The 20,242-nt window shown below is 47.5% G+C and overlaps 1 protein-coding gene across 1 annotated transcript in view; it reads left to right on the top strand.

The window, feature by feature from the left end:
* fryl (furry homolog, like) overlaps positions 1-20,242 on the top strand; it is a 125,112-nt gene that overhangs the window by 81,302 nt on the left and 23,568 nt on the right. The window contains 13 exon segments of the mRNA XM_063201325.1: positions 2,090-2,478; positions 3,288-3,489; positions 4,029-4,159; positions 5,900-6,168; positions 7,359-7,499; positions 10,067-10,267; positions 10,625-10,786; positions 11,076-11,150; positions 11,997-12,173; positions 14,409-14,609; positions 16,059-16,250; positions 19,470-19,687; positions 19,811-19,975. Of these exon segments, the coding sequence (XP_063057395.1) occupies positions 2,090-2,478; positions 3,288-3,489; positions 4,029-4,159; positions 5,900-6,168; positions 7,359-7,499; positions 10,067-10,267; positions 10,625-10,786; positions 11,076-11,150; positions 11,997-12,173; positions 14,409-14,609; positions 16,059-16,250; positions 19,470-19,687; positions 19,811-19,975 (2,523 nt within the window).

The following is a 20,242-nucleotide window of genomic DNA, read 5'->3' as shown; positions in this document are numbered from 1 at the left end:
GGGGCATAGCAACATTCTAGGTGGCATGCCCCGTCCCTGCAATGCATGTGTGCGAGGGCCCGTCATCGCCGCTTGCGGCTTTAATTATTATTATTTTTTGTCTTCTTACCGCACGTCGGGCCCATTTTGAGGGGGTTGCCATGCGTCAGTTTGAACGAAATTCGTCACAGGTATTCGGTATGTGGGCACGATGGACTCCAAAAAAGCCCCGCCCCCAAATCGGTCCACGGGCTCTGTAGCGCCCCCCTGAAAAAAGGCCTATGGGCCGGGACCGGCATAAAGTTGAAGCTACGGACTCCAATTTTTTTTCACTTGTATACCTCACTAAGACAAGCAAAAAAGCCTTTGAGATGCCATGGCCACACCCAACAGGAAGTGAGGTAATTGGACTTAAAGTTGAACTTTTGTCAACTTTTGACATACAACAAAATTGTCATACCATGAACTTTGATGTACTCCTCCTGAACCGTACACTTGTTCGATTTCGTTTCAATTTGTAAATGATCTTAAGACATGGCAGATGATATATTGTGAAGGAATTTTCAATATGTTGTGAGAAAACAAGATGGCGGCTTGCTGAAGTCTGATGAAAAAACACAGAAAATGTGCTTTTACTGTGCCCTTTCTGAGGGGGTTGCCATGGATATCTTTCAACATTGCTTCGCACAGGTGTTTGGTAAGGCAGCACGTACCTCTCCAAACAAGCCCCACCCCCATCTCAGCAAATGGGCTCTGTAGTGCCCCCCTAAGTCCTGGGCCTATGGGCCTAGACCGGCATAAAGTTGAAGCTACGGACTCCATTTTTTTTTGGGTGTGTATCTCACTAAGAGAAGCAAAAAAGTCTACAGGAGGCCATGGCCACACCCAACCGGAAGTGAGGTAATTGGACGTGAAGTTGAACTTTTCACATATGCCAAAATTGTCATACCATGTACTTTGAAGCACTCCTCCTGAACCGTACACTTGTTTGGTTTTGTTCCAATTTGCAAATGATCTTAAGACATCAGAGATGATATTTCGTGAAGGAATTTTCAATATTTTGTAAGAAAACAAGATGGCGGCTTGCTGAATTCTGATGAAAAAAACACAGAAAATTTGCCCTTTCTGAGGGGGTTGCCATGCATATATTTCAAAGTTACTTAGCACAGGTATTTGGAAGGGCAGCATGTACCTCTCCAAACAAGCCCCGCCCCTAACTCGGTACACGGGCTCTGTAGCGCCCCCTTAAGTCATGGGCCTATTGGGCGGTTCAGCATAAAGTTCAAGCTACGGACTTCAAATTTGTTTTGGATGTGTTATCTGATTAAAACGAACGAAAAATGTCATCTAGTGACATGGCCACGCCCAACAGGAAGTGAGATAATTGGACCTCTTATTGAAACAGGAAGTTGGCCACCATTTTAGTTTGCAGTGTTTTTAAAACAGTGCAAATGCACTTGTTCATGCATATACTCAATATAAACCTTTTTCTATATGCCTACTATGGCAACCTGATGTAGCGCCACCATATGGTAAGCAAATGAACTGCAGTAAAAGTGGATTTCTTAAACATCTTTATCTCGTGAACCGGATGTCGTAGAGACTCCATTTTTGTTTTGGGCAGGATGTGGCGGGATCTGTGGCGATATGCCTTGAACCGTAGGTGCGAGGGCCCGTCATCGCCGCTCGCGGCTTTAATTATCCATGTCACTGTTCCCTGAAGTGTGAAGCAAAGAGGCATAAATGGATGGAGGTGTGACACATGTGTTGTGTAATGTTCTATCCTATTAGATGTATGAAGTATGTGGGAAACGCTTTGACAATTTCACTACTAATGTAAAGTGAACACAGGCTAATGTATAGAATAGTTACTAGGATGCAAGAACTTCAAATTTAAATGTGAATTTATAACTCATTGAATTTATTTTCATTTACTTTAATAGTTTCTCCCCGTCCTTAGGGGTGCCAATAAACCAATGAACTTTTATTGTAATTGGCAAAAGGTTTACCTGGAAAACGTTAAGTAGTGACCCTTGAAGTTTTTTTGACACAAGGCAATCACTTCTGTGATCATCATTTTCCTTATGTCATTCTCGTCACCTCCCCGCAGGCCTTCGTCCCACGACCCTCTGCTGGGCACCAAGTTTGCCATCAACCGCAAGAGCACGGGCCAGCTGAATCTGAACAGCGGCCTGGGCCTGCTGCACGCCCACTACGGCCACGGCCACCACCACGCGCTGGGCCACGCCCACTACGGCCACGCACGCTCCAACTCGCTGCGCGCCAGCCTGATGGGCGAGCGCATCAAGGGCGACCGGCGGCGCAGCAACACGCTGGACGTGGCCGAGAGGGCGGGGGCCAGCCACGGGAACCTCCTGCCCCGCACGCGCAGCCTGTCCTCGCTACGGGAGGGCGGAGGAGGGGGCATAGCAGGCGGAGGGGGAGGAGGTGGAGGAGGGCCGGGGGGAGGTCCAGGAGGAGGAGGAGGACCCGGGACAGGTGAGGAGGAATGGACACGCAGATGAGCTGTTGACTTTTTTTGTACTTGTTCTTTTTACTCATTTACTTATTTTATGCTAATTGTAATCATTGTTGTCCTTAGGGTAAATGGGGCACTACAGTTAAATGTGGCACTAAAGTTAATTATGTGCTGTGTGCTGTTGTCTCACATGTTGTCTCATTATGTGCTGTGTGCTGTTGTCTCACATCTTATGACAACACGTTCATGTCTGTGCATGGTTGCATGTGTCTGTATGCGTTTCCACATGTGTGTGTCTGTGATTGCCTAAGGAATTAGCTTTGAATGTGTGGCTGCAGTTTACATTAAGTCTACATTAATCCTTCCTAGCCTAAACATCATGGTGAAAGTACACTTCTCCTTCTCTGCACACACTTTGAAAAGAGATTCTGAGATTATATAGAGATGTGCCAAAGTAATGGGTTGCTATGGGTGCCAAATGGGTGAACCGGTTCCTGTCTGCGTAAAGGAGGTGTGTGGCGTCCGCTTGAGCTGAAACAAAAAAAAGCTTTTCCTCAAAATTCACACAGTTGTCCTACAAGTTACAGCACTAGGCTTTGCTAGATTCAAGTACACCTAGACCCTCAACAACCCCAGAAAGTTACAATGACCAATTTCTAAAAAATCCATTTCTCCAATGTCCTTTTGGATTTCCCTCCCTCCCTTCCTCCCCCCTTGCAAAACTAGAACCTGGAAACAGTGACCATTGGCACCTTTCTCTTTTGAGTCTTTTTTGCCTCACCTCACCTGTTGTCTTCCTAACTCCACCTCTGCTTCTCGTCTGTCCCAGGTGAGCCGGTGCCCCCGGCCGACCCCACCAACCTGATGGCCACGGTGTTCTGGATCGCGGCGTCCCTGCTGGAGTCGGACTACGAGTTCGAGTACCTGCTGGCGCTGCGGCTGCTGAACCGGCTGCTGGGGCAGCTGCCCCTGGAGCGCGCCGACAGCCGAGAGAAGCTGGAGCGCGTGCAGGCCAAGCTCAAGTGGTACAGGTGTGTATTCTTTGTGTGTTGTGTAAAAAATTCTTGAAGTCTGGGCAGTGATGTCATGAGTAAGAGGTTAGGGTGTCAGGCTTGTAGCCCAAAGGCTGCCGGTTTGACTCCCGACCCACCGGGTTGTTGGGAAGAGTAATTAACCAGTGCTTCCTCCTCCATTGATGAGAGACCCTGATTATGGCACCGTCACGCCGCACTGTTCCCTTGGGGCGCTGTTTTGGCCTGCCCCCTTGCACGGTTGAGGCATAAAATGCCGTTTTGTTGTGTGCAGTGGAAACTGCGTGTGTGTGTGCTGTGGTGGGCTGAGTACAGGTGTGTGTGTGTGTGTGTGTGTGTGTTGCGTAAACATCTATTGAGGTCTGGGCAGTCATGGATACCTCATTTGTCTGAGGCACCTTGAGCCAAGGCAGGACAACCAACCCGACATTGCTCCAGAGGCTGTAACCAATAGCCTCTACATAACTAAGTCGCTTAAGACAAAAGTGTTGGCTAAATGCAATGTAATGTAAGTAACCCTACTTTACTCCTCTCTGCAGTTTCCCCGGCCTGCTGCAGCTGTTCCTCAAAGGCTTCACTTCCGCCGCCACGCTGGAGCTCACCATACACCTGCTCAGCAAGCTCATCAGCGTCTCCAGACACACGCTGGTGGACCCCCCGCAGGTGGCAGGTGAGCTGGGGGTGGGGGTGGAAAGGAGTAGGGAGGGGGGGTGGAGGTGTATGTGAACGATAAAGAGGGGTAAATGGAGCTGATGTTGGGACACGGATGAATGCACGCAACACACAAAATCAGTCATGCACTGTCACACGCACACACACACACACACACACACACACACACACACACACACACACACACACACACACACACACACACACACACACACACACACACACACACACACAAACAGAGACATGAGTAGTTGTGTCCAGGAGATAACAGCTGGGCTCTTGCAGTACACTTAAGTGCTGCCTGATTTAATGTCACGGTGGTTCGATCTTCCGTTGATCTTTATCTAGAGTGGTGTGTGTCCGCGTGTGTATGTGTGTTTGTGTGTGCGTGTGTGTGTGTGTTGGTGGGTTGTCAGAGGGGAATTTAATTTGAGACAAGAAGACATTAGATCACAGTAGCTCCAGTTGACTGACCTGAAATGACTGACTGAGTAGTGCAACAGTTCTGAGTGCAAAATCAAATGTATCCGTTTCTGCGTATGTGCTGTCTTTACATATTAGGTGCTAGTCAATATTTTGTGTTTGCATGTGTGCAGTTGAGTGGTGTTGCTTTTGACACATTGCAGTGCGGTTTGTTTTTGTTGTTTGTTTTTTTTGCCATTTCTACTTTTCTGTACAGTTAAGTTGTGATAGGCCACCGCTCATCTGTTTAGAAGGTGCAGGATTCAGTACAAATTTCTGTATAAAAAGAAGACAATCCGCACACTTCAGGTCTAAGCTTCTTTGCACAAAAATAGACCTGAAGTGTGCGGATTGTCTTCTTTTTATACAGATACTTTTCTGTACAAAAAGGAGACAATCCGCACACTTCCGGTATTTTTTTTGTTTGTGCAAAGCCTTACTTGACTTGCTAGCCTTTGGTCCTTAGACCTTCATCAGGCAGAGTCCATTTCTACTTTTACAAGAGATGCCGACAGTAGCTTGTGAAATGATGAAGTGCAGTGCAAGGTGTAAGGAAGTAAGAGGTGAAATGTTCACCTCAAATGGCTTGGTGACGCAACACATCAGTGTGCGATGTATCAAGTACATGGACACGAGGTGGGCACTCTAGTCATTAGTCAAGCCCATTTGCTCCTTGGCAGTAATTGGATTACATCACTGAATTAACAGTTAAAAAGGTTCTATTCTAAGTTGAAATAGACAGCCAGTTGCCCACATCTTGGCACGTATCACTGTAATGACCTGAAAGAATCAAAACCTTCACAGCCGAGACAGCTTCAATTTTCAACTATGTCCTGACCCAAGGAGATGATGTTTCTAACTTGGCTGTCGGTTGGTTTGTTGCCTGTAACAGCTGATTAGCTTTAGGTAATTAAATGGTTTGATAGGAGCCTGACTAACGTGAAAATCTTTGTCTGGGCTCACTCCATTTAGATAGTTGAAGAATGTGGATTGGACCTAACCGTTGTCATTGTGGTTTAGATGGCTTTGGAGTGGTAAAAGCGGCATCTGGTGTCCATGTTCATCTATGGGCCAGAGTAGTGTTTCTCAACGGGGGTGGTACAGCCCACCAGGGGGCGTTGGGGAACCCTACGGGGGCGTTGAGAAAGATACAGAGGGGGGTGGTGCTCAGTTGTCATTGAACATTTACCCTATCCTATCTTGACCTTTCTCCATCTTTGATCATCTAAATCCCCTACCATTTGTCTCTCTCTGTGTTCCCCCTCCGCCATTGCAGGCTTCCCACTGAACATCCTGTGCCTGCTACCGCACCTGGTGCAACACTTCGACAGCCCCACGCCGTTCTGCAAGGAGACGGCGGACCGCATCGCGCGGGTGTGCGCGGAGGAGAAGTCGGCCACGCTGGCCAACCTGGCGCACATGATGAGCCTCTACTCCACGCACAGCTACTCGCGGGACAGCACCAACTGGATCAACGTGGTCTGCCGCTACCTGCACGACGCCTTCGCCACCATCACCTTCAACCTCGTCACCTACCTGGCCGAGGTGAGAGGCCTGAGCGAGCGAGCGAGAGACACACACACACGCACACCACAGACACGCACACCACAGACACGCACACCACAGACACTCACACCACAGACACGCACACCGAAAACACGCACACCACAGACACGCACGCACACACGCGCACAATCACACACACACACACACACACACACACACACACACACACACACACACACACACACACACACACTCCATTATTTTCAACCTGGTCAACTGAGATCAGGCAGACACAGATACAGAAGCGCGCGCGCGCACACACACACACACACACACACACACACACACACACACACACACCATTGTCTTTGCTGATCATGTGTAGTGTACAGTACAGTAGATGGGGTATCACTAACTGTTTTAGACAGTACGGTATCTCCAGATGACTACCAGTGTAGAAATTATTCTGTACACTATATGACATGATTGGCATGGAAATGTATTTGAACCTGAATTCTTGTCCTACTTTTGGCTGGCTGGGATACGGACTTCATCCTTGATGATTTTTTTCTTGTTTTTCTTCCATGTCAATCTACATCACCTTCGTCTCTCACCGCCTTTCCTTCACTCATCTTTTTCTTCACTCCACTCTTTGTCTCTCCTCATCTTTTTTTTCTTCTCTCATTTCTTTTTCTTGTGTACATCATGTTACCCTACCAGAACCTTCTACCGTGTGTGTGTGTGTGTGTGTGTGTGTGTGTGTGTGTGTGTGTGTGTGTGTGTGTGTGTGTGTGTGTGTGTGTGTGTGTGTGTGTGTGTGTGTGTGTGTGTGTGTGTGTGTGTGTGTGTGTGTGTGTGTGTGTGTGTGTGTGCGCGCCGCTGTATGGAGGCTTGACCAGCTCTTTCGCTGGCCCCTCGACTTTGCTTTGTTTTTTGGACTATATTGACTATTTCATATTCATTTTCTAATCACCACTGCCTGCGTGCGTGTGCGTATATGAACTGCTGTACTCAAGCATGTGCTATATGTTTAATGTGCAATAATGTTTTTTGTGTGTTTTTTTTTAATCAATGTAAATTGCCACACCTTAATTTCCTTCGGGATTAATACAAGTACTTTGCACTCTTTTTCTTCTCTCAGCTCTTTTCCCTTATCATTTTATCTCCACTCATCTCTTTTTTCTTCTTCACTTATCACTTGTTTCCCTTTTCTCTCTTCCTCCACACAGCTCCTGGAGAAGGGTCTTCCCAGCATGCAGCACTCCCTGCTGCTGATCATCTACAGCCTGTTGAGCCACATTGACCTGTCGGCCGCGCCCGTCAAGCAGTTCAACCTGGAGATCATGAAGATCATCGGCAAATACGTCCAGGTCTCGCATATCTCACATTTGTTTCAATAACCACAGAATATGTTTCAGTCATCACACAATGTGGTTTACAGCTCAAGTTAAGTCAAGTCAAGTCAGATTTTATTGTCACTTTCTTCATATGCACATGGCATACAAGGAAAAATGAAATTACGTTTTCTCTCTATACCATGCCAGGACATAGACATAGACAGGATTGACATTTTACAGACTGACATAAAGTGCAAGACAGGACAGGTAACAGTGATTGACTGGTAACAATAAGTGGTCAATAATAAATACAGTTCAAATGAACATTTAGCATTTAACATTCAACATTTAACATTCAACATGTGAACAGAAGATACGATAAATATAAAAAAAAAGAATGTAGACATTACCATAATAGAATAATCACAGTGACAGTCGCAAGTAGACAGTAGACAGCATTGTGTGCAGCATGTTGTATGTTTTATGTTCCAGGACTGAGGTAGTGCAGGTAAGGTGCAGTCCCATTGTGCGTGCGTGCGTGTGCGTGTGCGTGTGTGTTCTTGTGGGGTAGTGCAGGTCCAGCCCACTGGTTGTACAACTGCAAATACGTAGGTCCAACATCTCCCAAAACTGTTGCTTCATCATGCAAATATGTTGCTGTTATGCAGCACCAGTGGTTGAGAGCAAAATGTCTCCAGTGCATTATCTAGCCAGGTCCTCTAGACCGGTCGTGCTAGTAAGGGTCCAGGGACTCAACAGGACAGAGCATGTGCACGCATCAGTAATTCAGTAATTGCTGGACCAAACAAATGAGAACTGAAAAAGATATAATAAAGGTCAGGGACCTTACACCTTGATGAAGGACTGAGCGTTTGAAACATTGTGCTATTACACCTAAGGGGGCATAGATTAGTGTTGTGAACCTTCATTTTTCCTTTTCTGATATTTAGGTATTCCCCATAGGATGCTCTTCATGGTCTCTCCCCATCTTAGGAGCATCAATTCCAAAAGCTTTACAAAATGTTAACTAGACCTGCCCCCAACAGTGAATTACATTTGCTGCCGCTAGGGGGCGTCAACATTTCTAGCCAACGTACTGTAGCTCCTTGGCTATCCCACTCCTTCCCGGTAGACTAATAAGCTGTCCAGGCTGGTTAGGAGGTTAGAGAGCATCATGGCAGAATGACAGCCTGTAGCCTTCTCAGCATGCACTATGACATGTGACTGCATTACCCACCCCACCCCCCATGTCTCATTCATGACTGTATTTTTATTAAATGTGTAGCTTGTGTGTGCTTCAGCATGTGCGCCCGTATAGGTGGGCGTGCGTGCGTGCGCGAGTATGCGTGTGTGTGTCTGTCTGTGTGCGTGCGTGCTGAAACACCCCACATTATTCCGCCTGCTCTGGTTTTTATGGAAGCCATTCAGCTGTCTTGACCCTCAGGGCAGGATGGACGAGAGGGGAGGGGAGGGGACGGGAGGGGAGGGTGTGAGTGTTACTCCCTTTCTCCTCCCCATCCCGTCCTATTGCTGGTCCCTGAGGGCAATTCTCCACTCACCACCTCTCTCAGTGAAGCTGTGCATGTAAAACTATGTACCGTACGTGTGCGTCTGGGGTAAAAGGGTCTGTGAGTGTACTTACTGTATGTATCGGTTCATCAGTAAGCTCAACACAGTATATTTGTGTCGCACTGATGGCATGCACTTACAGAAAGTTTTTTTTATTTTGTTTGCTGAAGTGTTCACTTGCGAAAAACAAAACAGTGTCATTTGTGTGGTGTTGGTTGTCAGGACAGGATTGCTGTCCTGTATTTGCTTATTAGATCTCTTAAACGAATCAGTATTACAGGAACCAGTGGGTGGGAGGAAAGAACCGTAATCACTGCTGCCACCCACTAACGCTATTAACCGGCACACAACAGATCACAAGATTAAATTGTAATGAAAATAAGACAAAATGGCTCAATCTGTACTCTACAGTGTGTTTGTAGTGTTCATGTCAATGATTGTATATACTGATTCATGTACATGGTTATTCGTAAAATAAATGATCTGTGCATAATAAGACACCAAATTCTATCATAAATCATATTGATCAGTAATGGTGGTGGTATGTCATCTTCAGCAGAGTCAGAGTAATGCTTAAATTTATGCTGTTATGTAGCATTGGATAATCTAAAGGTCTAGTGTGTCTTTAATCCATTGCTATAATTGCTATAGCTGTTCAAGAGGAGACCATTCTGTCAGGTTCAGTCTTATAGTATTTGCTGTTGTGTACTTGTGTCTGACATACTTGTAGATAAGCTCATATTTAGACTGAATATATAATTGTATGGAACTAGTTTCCACAAAGCAAGCAAAACAAAGCACTGCTGATCAGATTGAAATTAAGTGCAAATGAAATTGGAAGTGGACTGTGACTGACCACTGGAAACTGATTGAGGGTTTGTGCGTGCGCGTCTTGTAGACATCTGAAGAGGGGTCTTCACCTGAAACGTTATGCAAAAAAAAAAGGAAAGAAGAGTTTTCAACAGAAATGTTCAGCAAAAAAATAAAACAAGGTGAAAACCAACCAACTATGTGCTGTGTGGTGTGTGCAGAGCCCGTACTGGAAGGAGGCCCAGAGCATCCTGAAGCTGGTGGTGTCTCGCTCGGCCAGCCTGGTGGTGCCTGATGAGGTGCAGCGCTCCTACAGCAGCGAGTCCAGCGGCTCGCCCGAGATCGCCTTCACGCGCATCTTCAACAACTCCTCCAAGGAGCTGCCTGGCAAGACGCTCGACTTCCACTTCGACATCTCGGAGGTGGGCCGGCGTTAGATTTTTATTTTGGGGCAGGGTGAGATTGTGTACGGAGGCATTTCTTACCTAAACAGTGATGTAGATTAAATGTAAAGAACTGGCGTCTAATCTCACCAAATAGTGTTTAATTTCTTCAGAAGCATTTTTCTTGTGTTTTTAACGTATGTACACTACAGTATAATACAAAATACCTTCTAATAACTAAGCTAAGCGGAAATTATTCTGTCATTTTTCTGTAAGCCAGCTCTATTTGAAAGAAAGAAAAAACAGCTTGGAAAGAAATAACATATTATATCTGCTTCAGTATGACCCTCTACAACATTGCATGCCTCTTCTCCTCCTCCCCCTCCTCCTCAACAGACGCCCATCATAGGGCATAAGTATGGGGACCAGCGCACGGCAGCTGGTCGTAACGGCAAGCCGCAGGTTATCGCTGTGACCAGGAGCACCTCCTCCACCTCATCAGGCTCCAACTCCAACGGCCTGGTGCCCGTCAGCTGGAAGAGGCCACAGCTCTCTCAGGTGACGTGTGTGTGTGTTTGTCTGCGTGTGTGTTTGTGTGTGTCTGTGTCTGTGTCTGTCTTTGTGTCTATCTGTCTGTGTGTGTCTGTGTATATGCCTGCACACATCTGTGTGTCATGCTCACATCGGTTGAATGATGGACAACATGGTTAGAATGTTGTGTCCAGTGTAGTGTTTTAGGTGTGCGTGTGTGTGTCCTGTATATTACTTGCCGTTCACTGTACCATTATTGTGCATTTGTCTTTTAAAAGGACTATAAACATTTAATGTTCTGCTCGTGTTTTTGCAGAGGAGAACCAGAGAGAAGCTGATGAATGTCCTGTCTCTGTGTGGACCTGAGTCAGGCCTTCCCAAGAACCCCTCGGTATGTTCTCACTCCTAGCCGTTCACCTTGTATGCACAATCAAGTCAGAAATGTCTTGTTGCAGCAACGGAAGTGCCCGTAATTAGTACAATGCATGTAGAGTGAGAATGGCAAGTGGATGTAGCACACCTTTAGTCTGTATACAACACTCATTCAAGTGTCCAATCATCTTGTGTCCATTCTGCACTCCTCTCTTTGTGTTTCCCATTAATACTCAAGGCTGTATGTACTTGACGGTACATGTTCTACTGTGGTCTCAACCATGACTGTGGCTCATGCAGCATAGCGCGTATACCCTGTACCATGTGCATTGTCTTTCCATGTCTATTATCTTTTGCAATGAATATTATGTGTTTCTTGCGTTGTCTTGCAGTGCATATTATTTAACACCTTTATTTCCTTCGGGATAAATAACTCTATACAATGTTAACCTACTCCACTGTACTCTGCTCTGCTCTACTCTACACTACTCTCCTCCTCTGCTCTACTCAACTACTACTCCTCTACTTTGCACCTACTCTACTCTTACTCCTACTCTACTCTACTCTTCTCTACTCTACTCTACTCTACTCTACTCTACTCTACTCTACTCTACTCTACTCTACTCTACTCTACTCTACTCTACTCTACTCTACTCTACTCTACTCTACTCCTTCTCTGCTGTACCCCTGCTCTACTCTACTCTACTCTTCTCAACTCTACTCTACTCTGCACCTACTCTACTCTTACTCCTACTGTTCTCTACTCAACTCTACTCTACTCTACTCTACTCCTTCTCTGCTGTACCCCTGCTCTACTCTACACCTGTTCTATTCTGCTCAACTCTACTTCTCCTCTGCTGTACAGGTGGTCTTCTCCTCCAATGAGGATCTGGACTCGGGCGACCAGCAGACCAGTCTGATCCCCACCGTAGAGGAAGTGACGCGTGAGGAGGAGGTGCAGGCTGAGGACGCAGGAAGTGAGCAGCAGTTTGGCGTCTTCAAGGACTTTGACTTCCTGGACGTGGAGCTGGAAGATGCGGAGGTGAGAGAGAGCATCGATGTGGGACCAAAGCGACTTAGTTATTTACTGGGTATTCCTTACAGTCCTTGGAGCAATGCAGGGTTAGTTGCCTTGCTCAAGGACACTTTAACCTTGGGTAGAGGTGTAGGGAGAGGTCAGGGTGGGATTCGAACCTGCAACCCTCTGATCTAAACCTCCCTAACCACTACACCAGAGCTGGCCCGTCTCTGAAGAGTGCTCTAATCCAGTGTTTCCCAACCCGGGGTACGTGTACCACTAGGGGTACGCAAGCACACTGCAGGGGGTACTTGGAAAAATGTAATTTTAACAAATGTATGGAGCTTACTTTCATTGGGATAGAGAAAACGATATAGGACTTGACTGGGGGGTACTCATGGCACAGCAAAAAAGCTTAGGGGGTACACAAGACAAAAAAGGTTGGGAAACTCTAATCTAATCTGGTGGAGGGCCACTTAAGAGAATACCTGTGTTCAGTGCAGTGCTGGGGATTCAAAATGCCAATGCATTTTTCACTTACCTACATTCAAAAGTCTCCTCCTTCTGCACACATAGTTCTGAGTTTATTGGTGAGACTTAAGTAGTTTGACCAAATTGACACCAATTAAGTGATTTTAGATCCTTTCTGTGTGAAAACGGGTGTTGACGTGATGGTTTGTTTGTATGTGTGTGTTTTGCATGCACATGTCTTTTTTAACACATGGTGTGCCTGCTTTTGTGTGAGTTGTTGGTTGGGTGGGTAAGTGTATGTGTGTGTGCAGTAAGTGTGCGTCTGTCTGCGTATATGCATGCGTGTGTGCCTGCGAGTGTGTGTGTGCCTGCGAGTGTGTGTGTGCCTGCGAGATTGTGTGTGCCTGCGAGTGCGTGCGTGCGTGCGTGCGTGCGTGCGAGTGTGTGTGTGTGTTTTGCGAGAGAGCCCACTCTGCGGCACACCCCCTTGGTCTTGGTGTCTGCTGTGGTGTCTCACTCTAACACACTAACTCCCGTTTTTGTCTCTCCTCCTCTCGTGCCACCAGGAGCTGCAGGTAAGTGTGTGTGTGTAGTAAGCATGGCTCTGGGCCAGTGACCTCGTGGAGCCTCTGGGGGTGCAAGTCGTCATAGTTCCTCGCGTCCTTCCCTGTTGCTTGTGGCCTTGTGATGTAAGGTTCGACGTCACTGATGATCAAAGTTTTGTTCGATATCTCACAGAGGCACAATTTGAATAACATCACGTTTGTAATTGTGATGTTGAATGGGGAAGATCCCAACCCCCCATGAGTTGTTCTTCCTAAGTTTTCCGTGAGGAAACTTTTTTTTCTTTCTCCACGGAGTTGGGGCGAGACTGAGGTAAGAGCCCACAAGCAACAGGAACGGACGGGAGGAGCTAGTTTGACGTGCACTCTTCGCCACCCCTTCTCAATCCCACACTCCACCCCCTTCGCAGTCTTAACAGAGAGCTTCATTCACACCCCTTCTTGAAAAGCTAATGGGACCTCTTATTGAAAAAAACAACGAATGGGAAAATGATTCACCTTTCCATTGACTTCCTTTCGTTGTTTCTTTTTCTGAGGTAACACGTGAGAGACGTGACTTATGCTCCCTTGGAGTGTGTTGTGTGTGTATTCCTTAATGCCCTCACCCTACCCATCCGTATCGTACCTACCTCTCGGTCATTCATCAGACTGATGTGTGATCCACATTGAAATGGCGGCTGCTGCTGCAAAAGTGCAGCCATTCACTCAAAGCATGTCCTGCTCCTCAATTGTGATTGTGAACTCCTCAGCGGTGTTTTTGTATTTGTTTGTTTTTTTGTTTTTTTTACCCCCTGCTTTTGGTCTGACGCTTGTGTAGACTTCATGATGTGCTATTATGTGTTGTGTAGTTATAGTCCATCGAAGGAAACGGCGCCTCGTTCAGTGGTTGATGTATTTGTGGTGTGGCATGAACATAGTGACAAGTGTTGTGTTAGTGTGTGTAGTAGTGTATGATTGACCGATCATTATTCACATGTGCTCTCTTGGTATCACAGTTGTGTAGTGTGTGATTCTGTTGTATTAGTCAAATCACTATACTATTAGTACTGCATACTGAGCAAGATGTTAATGTAAGACTGAATGTATGAATGTATGACTAGAAATGGCAGAAGTGAATTGGCCTGCTGTACAATAATATTTCAATTCATTTGAAGGATGGGTTGTTTGTGTCTTCCTGTCTGTCTCTGTATGATTATTGATGTGTCTTGCTTGTGTTGCCATGCAGGGCGAAAGCATGGACAACTTCAACTGGGGTGTGCGTCGACGCTCGCTGGACAGCATGGACAAGGGTGACACGCCGTCGCTGCAGGAGTGCCAGTACACGGGCAGCACGCCCAGCCTCAACCTCACCAACCAGGAGGATACCGACGAGTCGTCCGAGGAGGAGGTACTGAGTGCTAGCCAGATTCTCAACCGATCCAACCTCGTAAGTCCCGTCCCCATCGTACCGCTCCCCCCCCACCTGCCCCCTGCCCCCCGATCTGAACCTGATCCCAAACCTGCCTTGCTCCCTCCAATTACCGTACCCCCCACAAACCTTTACCTTCCCTCCTCCCCTCCCCTCCTGACTCCTGGCTTGTGGTGTGTGAATGTGTGCTAAGCTGAGCTGGGCTGGGACCAGGCCTGGGTCTAAAGGCCACTGCTGCCGTGCCCCAATCCGATCGCGCCACCCCCACCACCCTACTCCCATGACACCCCTTCACTTAGATGCAGCATAGACGCTTGCTTCCGCTGGTAACTGGCACGCCGACACCACCTTTACCCCAGCTCTTAGCCCTAGCAACCTCTACCACCAACCACCAGCCGCCTTCCCCTTAGACCACCTCTCCCCCATCCCCCCCAACGCCATCAAGTTGTGGCCGCAGCTGGCCAGGGAGGCCCCTGGTGACTCCTACGCTCTGCCTCTTGACTTCAGCCCTTCCAAGTGCTTTCTGTTTTTTTTTCCTATCCATTTATTAGCATTTTTCATTAGTTTTATTTTTTTTTCTGTGGTAAGTTGTTCTCTTTTTTTGATTCAGCAATTTTTGCATCTGCAAACTTTTATATAATCAACATCGATTTCTTCTGTCCTCCCTCCTCCTGACTAACACTTTCCAAAAAGAAAAAGGAAAAAAAATCACCTAATGTGCACTTGTCATAGCGAACAAAGGATGATTTTCCTAATGGCATGAAACTCAATTTGACCCCTTGTTCTAAAGAAGCTTCTGGAAACCTTAGCATGGTGCCCTCCTTCTATCACATAGAATCCTCTCTTTCTGACTCGTTTTCTTTTCCTTCCTCCTCTCCTCCCTGCCTTTGCCTGCGGCAACATAGCTAGCAGCAGACATCAGTGCAAACCTGTAACGCACACTGATGGGCCGCCACGTCCCGTCTTGGAGTGACGCTTCTGCTTCTCCTTTTTTTCTCCTTTTTTTCTCCTCATCCTCCTCTTCCTCACCTTCCTCTTGTCTCCTCTGCCTGGTGCTTTGCTCTGCTGTGTGAACGGGAATGATGCCGTCTCCACCTTGTTACTGTATGTTGTTAAACCACCAGAAGCTGTACTGAACTGCACTGAACTGTTTGTAGCATGTGGCATGTTGCCTCTTTGAGCGAAGAGAATGTGGATTGACAAAAAACTATCCTCTGAAGGATAGTATAGTGACCGTTTGTCTTTTGAGTAACTTGGCAGATAACCATTGAACTAAAACATGGACATTAGTAACCCAGTTATTGTCCCAACTTTGACAGCATGTTCATTTTAAACACTCAAGAGTAATTTGACCTCTTTGTCTCCTCTTCACTATGGAACTTCATAAACCTGCTACCGAATATGAACAACTCCCCTTTGGTTCTTCCTCCTGCTTTCTTTCCTCCTTCCTTCCTTCCTTCCTCACAGCTAAATAGTGACTCGGCGACCGACGACGCCACATCCAATCACGTGGACTCGTTTCAGCAGTCTCAAGAATCCGCTTGCAGCAGCATTTTGACAGAGGAAGCCACGCCCACACCGCCTTTGACCCTGCCCCACCACGACGGCTCGCTCCCTGAGACCGCCCACTCCGACAGCGCTAGCAGCCAGCCGCCTGAGGTGGGAGCAATCGGGAGTTGGAATAAACTGTGGTGCACGGGTGCTTTCTAGTTTTCTCTTTAGTCCTCTTTAGTCTCCCTGACCTTTGTCTCACCTCTTTTCTTCTCCTCACCTTAGCCTGCCCAGCTTTTCCTGGCATTTTCCTTTTCCTTTCTCTTCTTCACCTGATAGCATGTGAGTAAGGGATTAATGGCTCGTCCATGTCTTGAGTTTCTACTATTGACCTCACTCTTGGACATTGGGCGTGTGTCAGGTGTAAATATCCCAAACTGAATAGGTCCAAGTATGAGTCCTTGTGGGATGCCTTCTAGTCTTCTGGTCTTCTGTTGGCCCAGCAACAATAGCTGGGTGCCTTTGTGAGATTAGCATTTTCTTATCCTCTTATCTCTGTCTTGCTCTTGCTGGGTACGCTGATGGGTGTTAAGCCATTTAAAAGCTTGCTTGGTGGCTTGCTGTGTGATTTTGGGGGTCAGAGATTTGTCATTGCAATCAGCAAAAAAAAAAAACACCTCAGGCCTGCTGTGCTAGAACAAGTCAGATGGAGGCCTTAAAACCTTAGAGAACTGTTACAGTCCCGAAGAGAGTTCATTCTGGCGCATGGACCTGCCAACACCTATGTAAGTATGCAGCAGAAGTAGTCAGATGTGATACACAGCATGTCTGAAGTCTGAACCAAAGTTGAAACTTTCAAGATTACAAATGGATATTGTTAGATGTCACACTGATCATATTTGGTGTATTAACATACTAACATGCTATGCTCTGCTCCCTTTTTAACCCTTCTATGAAGTGTGTCTCATTGTTTTTACCCAACCGATTTCTTAAACTTTGCAGTTGTTCGCACTCATTCACATCTTCTGGCACAAGTAATAATTTCCCACCCACAGGTATTTTAAATCAAATTGTAAACTGGATTGCATTTGTAGTCATGATTAGTCATCAGTCTTGGTGAAAACGTCCTCCTGAACATCAAAATGCTAATACTTTGAGCTTTTAACTTGCCGAAATACATTGGGTCATCTATATATACACGGATGAAGAGAACATTATTCCCAATGGTCAGCTGTGATGAGAGTGTTCTTCCGGGACACCATTCATGCTGAGGAAACCTCTCCACCTCCACCACCATCTATCCCCATCCCCCCTGCCTTTGGATACATGTGAATGACCTCACCACCACCACCACCCCCTAATTCCCATCTTCTGACACATGTGAATGAAAGCTTGTCTATGATCAGGCGTTCACATGGGCCTACCAGCGCATCGGGCAGCTCCACGCTGTGGTATCTGAAGATCAGCCCAAGGACATCTCCATCATGCGCGCTGGCTCTTAGCGTAATGAAGCAGGGAGATAAAACCATCAATACTCTTAGTCATTCCCCTTCGGCTCGCCTCGCCTCGTCTCCCTCTCTCCCTCGACGCAACATGGCCAGGCTGAGCACCCCACCACATCGCGCCACGCACCCCCTAAAAGCTTTCCGTAATACTACTGCGCGCCGCTTTGGCCGACAGCCACCAGCCTGCCTCCTGTTGATGCATTAGACTCTTAAATAAGGCAAAGAGAGGGGGATGAAGAAGTGAAAGAAGAAGAGCAAGAAATCAAGGGATTGTTAGGGGGGGGGTGGGGGTTGAGACTTTTTTGTCTGCTGTGACTCATTCCTCCCATCTCATTCTGTCTTTTACTCTTTCTTTTGCTGTTTTCTCTTTACCTGTCATTCTTGATTCCGATGCTCCCACCCCTCAACGCATCATACTGTGTCCCTCTCCTTCTCCAAATCAAGACACTTTAAATAAAACACGAGGCAGGATGGGTGGATGAGACCACTGTGTTCCGGAAATCTGGAAGCCATCCGGAGGGAGAAGGGGAGGAGGTGGAGGGTGGCTTTGGGGTCTGCAGTTTATTGCTGTCCTGACGTGTCTAGCACAAGCGTCGCCGTTTTACCGTCCCCTCCTCTTTTTTATCTCTTTCTTTGGGAAATAAATCTGCAGCTTTTTATGGGTGTCTGTCTCTCTCTCTCTCTCTCTCTCTCTCTCTCTCTCTCTCTCTCTCTCTCTCTCTCTCTCTCTCTCTCTCTCTCTCTCTCTCTCTCTCTCTCCTGTGGCCCCTCTGAACCTGCCTGGGTGAGTCACAGCGCGCTTGTACTCCTCCATTAGAGCAGCTGGCTGTAATCTCATTCAGGAGAGACTGAGACCCTGTCTCGCAATGGACCCCATGAATTGATCCATTGATTGATGAACGGACGCTGCCGCGTTGTGCCGTCAGCCGACGGTGTTTAATTGGTGACGCTTCATGCCAACGTTTATGGAGCAGTCACCCGCTGTAAGCTGTTTGTTTACAAAGCAGTCCCCCCCGCCCCCACCTCCACTCCGCTTGCTACAAGCCATTCACATTACTAGCCAGGACTCTTTAACACATTACAGACACTTCCTCTCCTGCCTATAGTGGGGTCCTAACGTGCCGTTTGGTTTATCATATGGGGGAGTGACACTTGGACACGTGAAGAGAGCGCAGCAGTCAGATTGATTTTACGCCCACCTTTTATCGATTCTCTCGTTTCCCAACAGAAACACAATCTTAGTAGAGGCATATCCATCTCGTGAATTGTGATGTTGGAAGAGTCCCTCTGCGACATTAAAAGCTCCGTCTTATGGCCGGTGATGGTCAGTCCACCATTTTATGGGCGTCCGTTAATGTCCATATATCCAGAGAGCAGTGGAATTGTCCAGATTCTGCTGTGTAAGCATGTCAAGCTGGTAGAGAGATTTGGAGGAAAAAATAGAAAAGTGTGATGTGTGCGTTACAGTACGTGTTCATACATCTGTGTCTGTGTCTGTCTTTCTCTTTTAGCTTCATTTACTGTAGTGTGAATATTTTTTGTTTTGTTTATGACTCATGGTGTATTATTATTTGCATATTCCCATGCCAATCTACTGCTAGATTGTTGATATTCTTAATTCCTGACTCAGAATCCTGTCATCTGTTTCGTGTGTGTCTGTGTTTTTGCCCATGCCTGTATGTATGTGTGTGTGTGTGTATGGACGTGTGTATGTGCGTGTCTGTGTGTGCTTGTGTCTGTGTGTCCTTGTGTCTGTGTGTGCTTGTGTCTGTTTGTCTGTCTGTGTTTGTGTATGTGCGTGTGCGTGTGTGTGTGTGTGCGCGTGTGTGCGCGTGTGTGCGCTCCTGTGCATGTATGCATGTGTGCGTGTGTGTGTGTGCAGGACGCAGTGAGTGTGACGGCGGCTGACGAGCTGAGCAGCAGTGTGAGCGAGGACACGGGTTTCGGCAGCAGTGCCCCCGCGCTGCCCTCGGACCCCGGCGAGCTGCTCTGCTGCTCCGACTCCCTGCCCGACTCCCAGGACCCTCACGACCAGCTGGACCCCGCCCCCCCTCCCCCGCCGGCCATAGACAGCCCGCCGGGGTCCCTTTGAGAGGGGGAGGAGGAGGAGGGGGGAGGAGGAGGGGACGGAGGTAGTTCGGGGTGCGGCTGTGGCGGTCCACCGTCCCTGCCTCCAGAGCCCTTTCTCCCGCCGCCCCCCATCCCTTTAGGGGCCTCCCTGCCGCCCCCTCCTCCGCCGGAGCTGCTGGGCCCCCCTGAGTGCCCGCTGGGGCCCCTGACCCTGGACAGCCCCGCCGGCTCCGTGTGCGAGGACGACGTCACGCTGGCCCTGAAGGAGCTGGACGAGCGCTGCGAGGAGGAGGAGGCTGACTTCTCAGGAGTGTCCAGGTGAGGAACACGCTCTCTTCTCATTCTCTCTCTCTTTCTCTCTGGTTCGCTCACTTTCTCTTTCTCTCTTTCTCTTCTCTCTCTCTCTCTCTCTCTCTCTCTCTCTCTCTCTCTCTCTCTCTTCTCGCTCTCTGTCTCTCGTATGCGCTCTCTTTCCAGTTGAGGAGCTCGCTCTCTGTCTCTCGTGCACGCTCTCTTTATAGGTGAAGAGCGCTCACACGGTCTCACTCTCTCTCTTGCTCTCTCTCTTTTTCTTTTTTTCTCTCT

Source organism: Engraulis encrasicolus, chromosome 6 (genome assembly GCF_034702125.1).
Source record: "Engraulis encrasicolus isolate BLACKSEA-1 chromosome 6, IST_EnEncr_1.0, whole genome shotgun sequence".
NCBI lineage: Eukaryota > Metazoa > Chordata > Actinopteri > Clupeiformes > Engraulidae > Engraulis > Engraulis encrasicolus.
The sequence above is the reverse complement of the archived record's forward strand: the minus strand, read 5'-3'. Positions and strand labels throughout refer to the sequence as shown.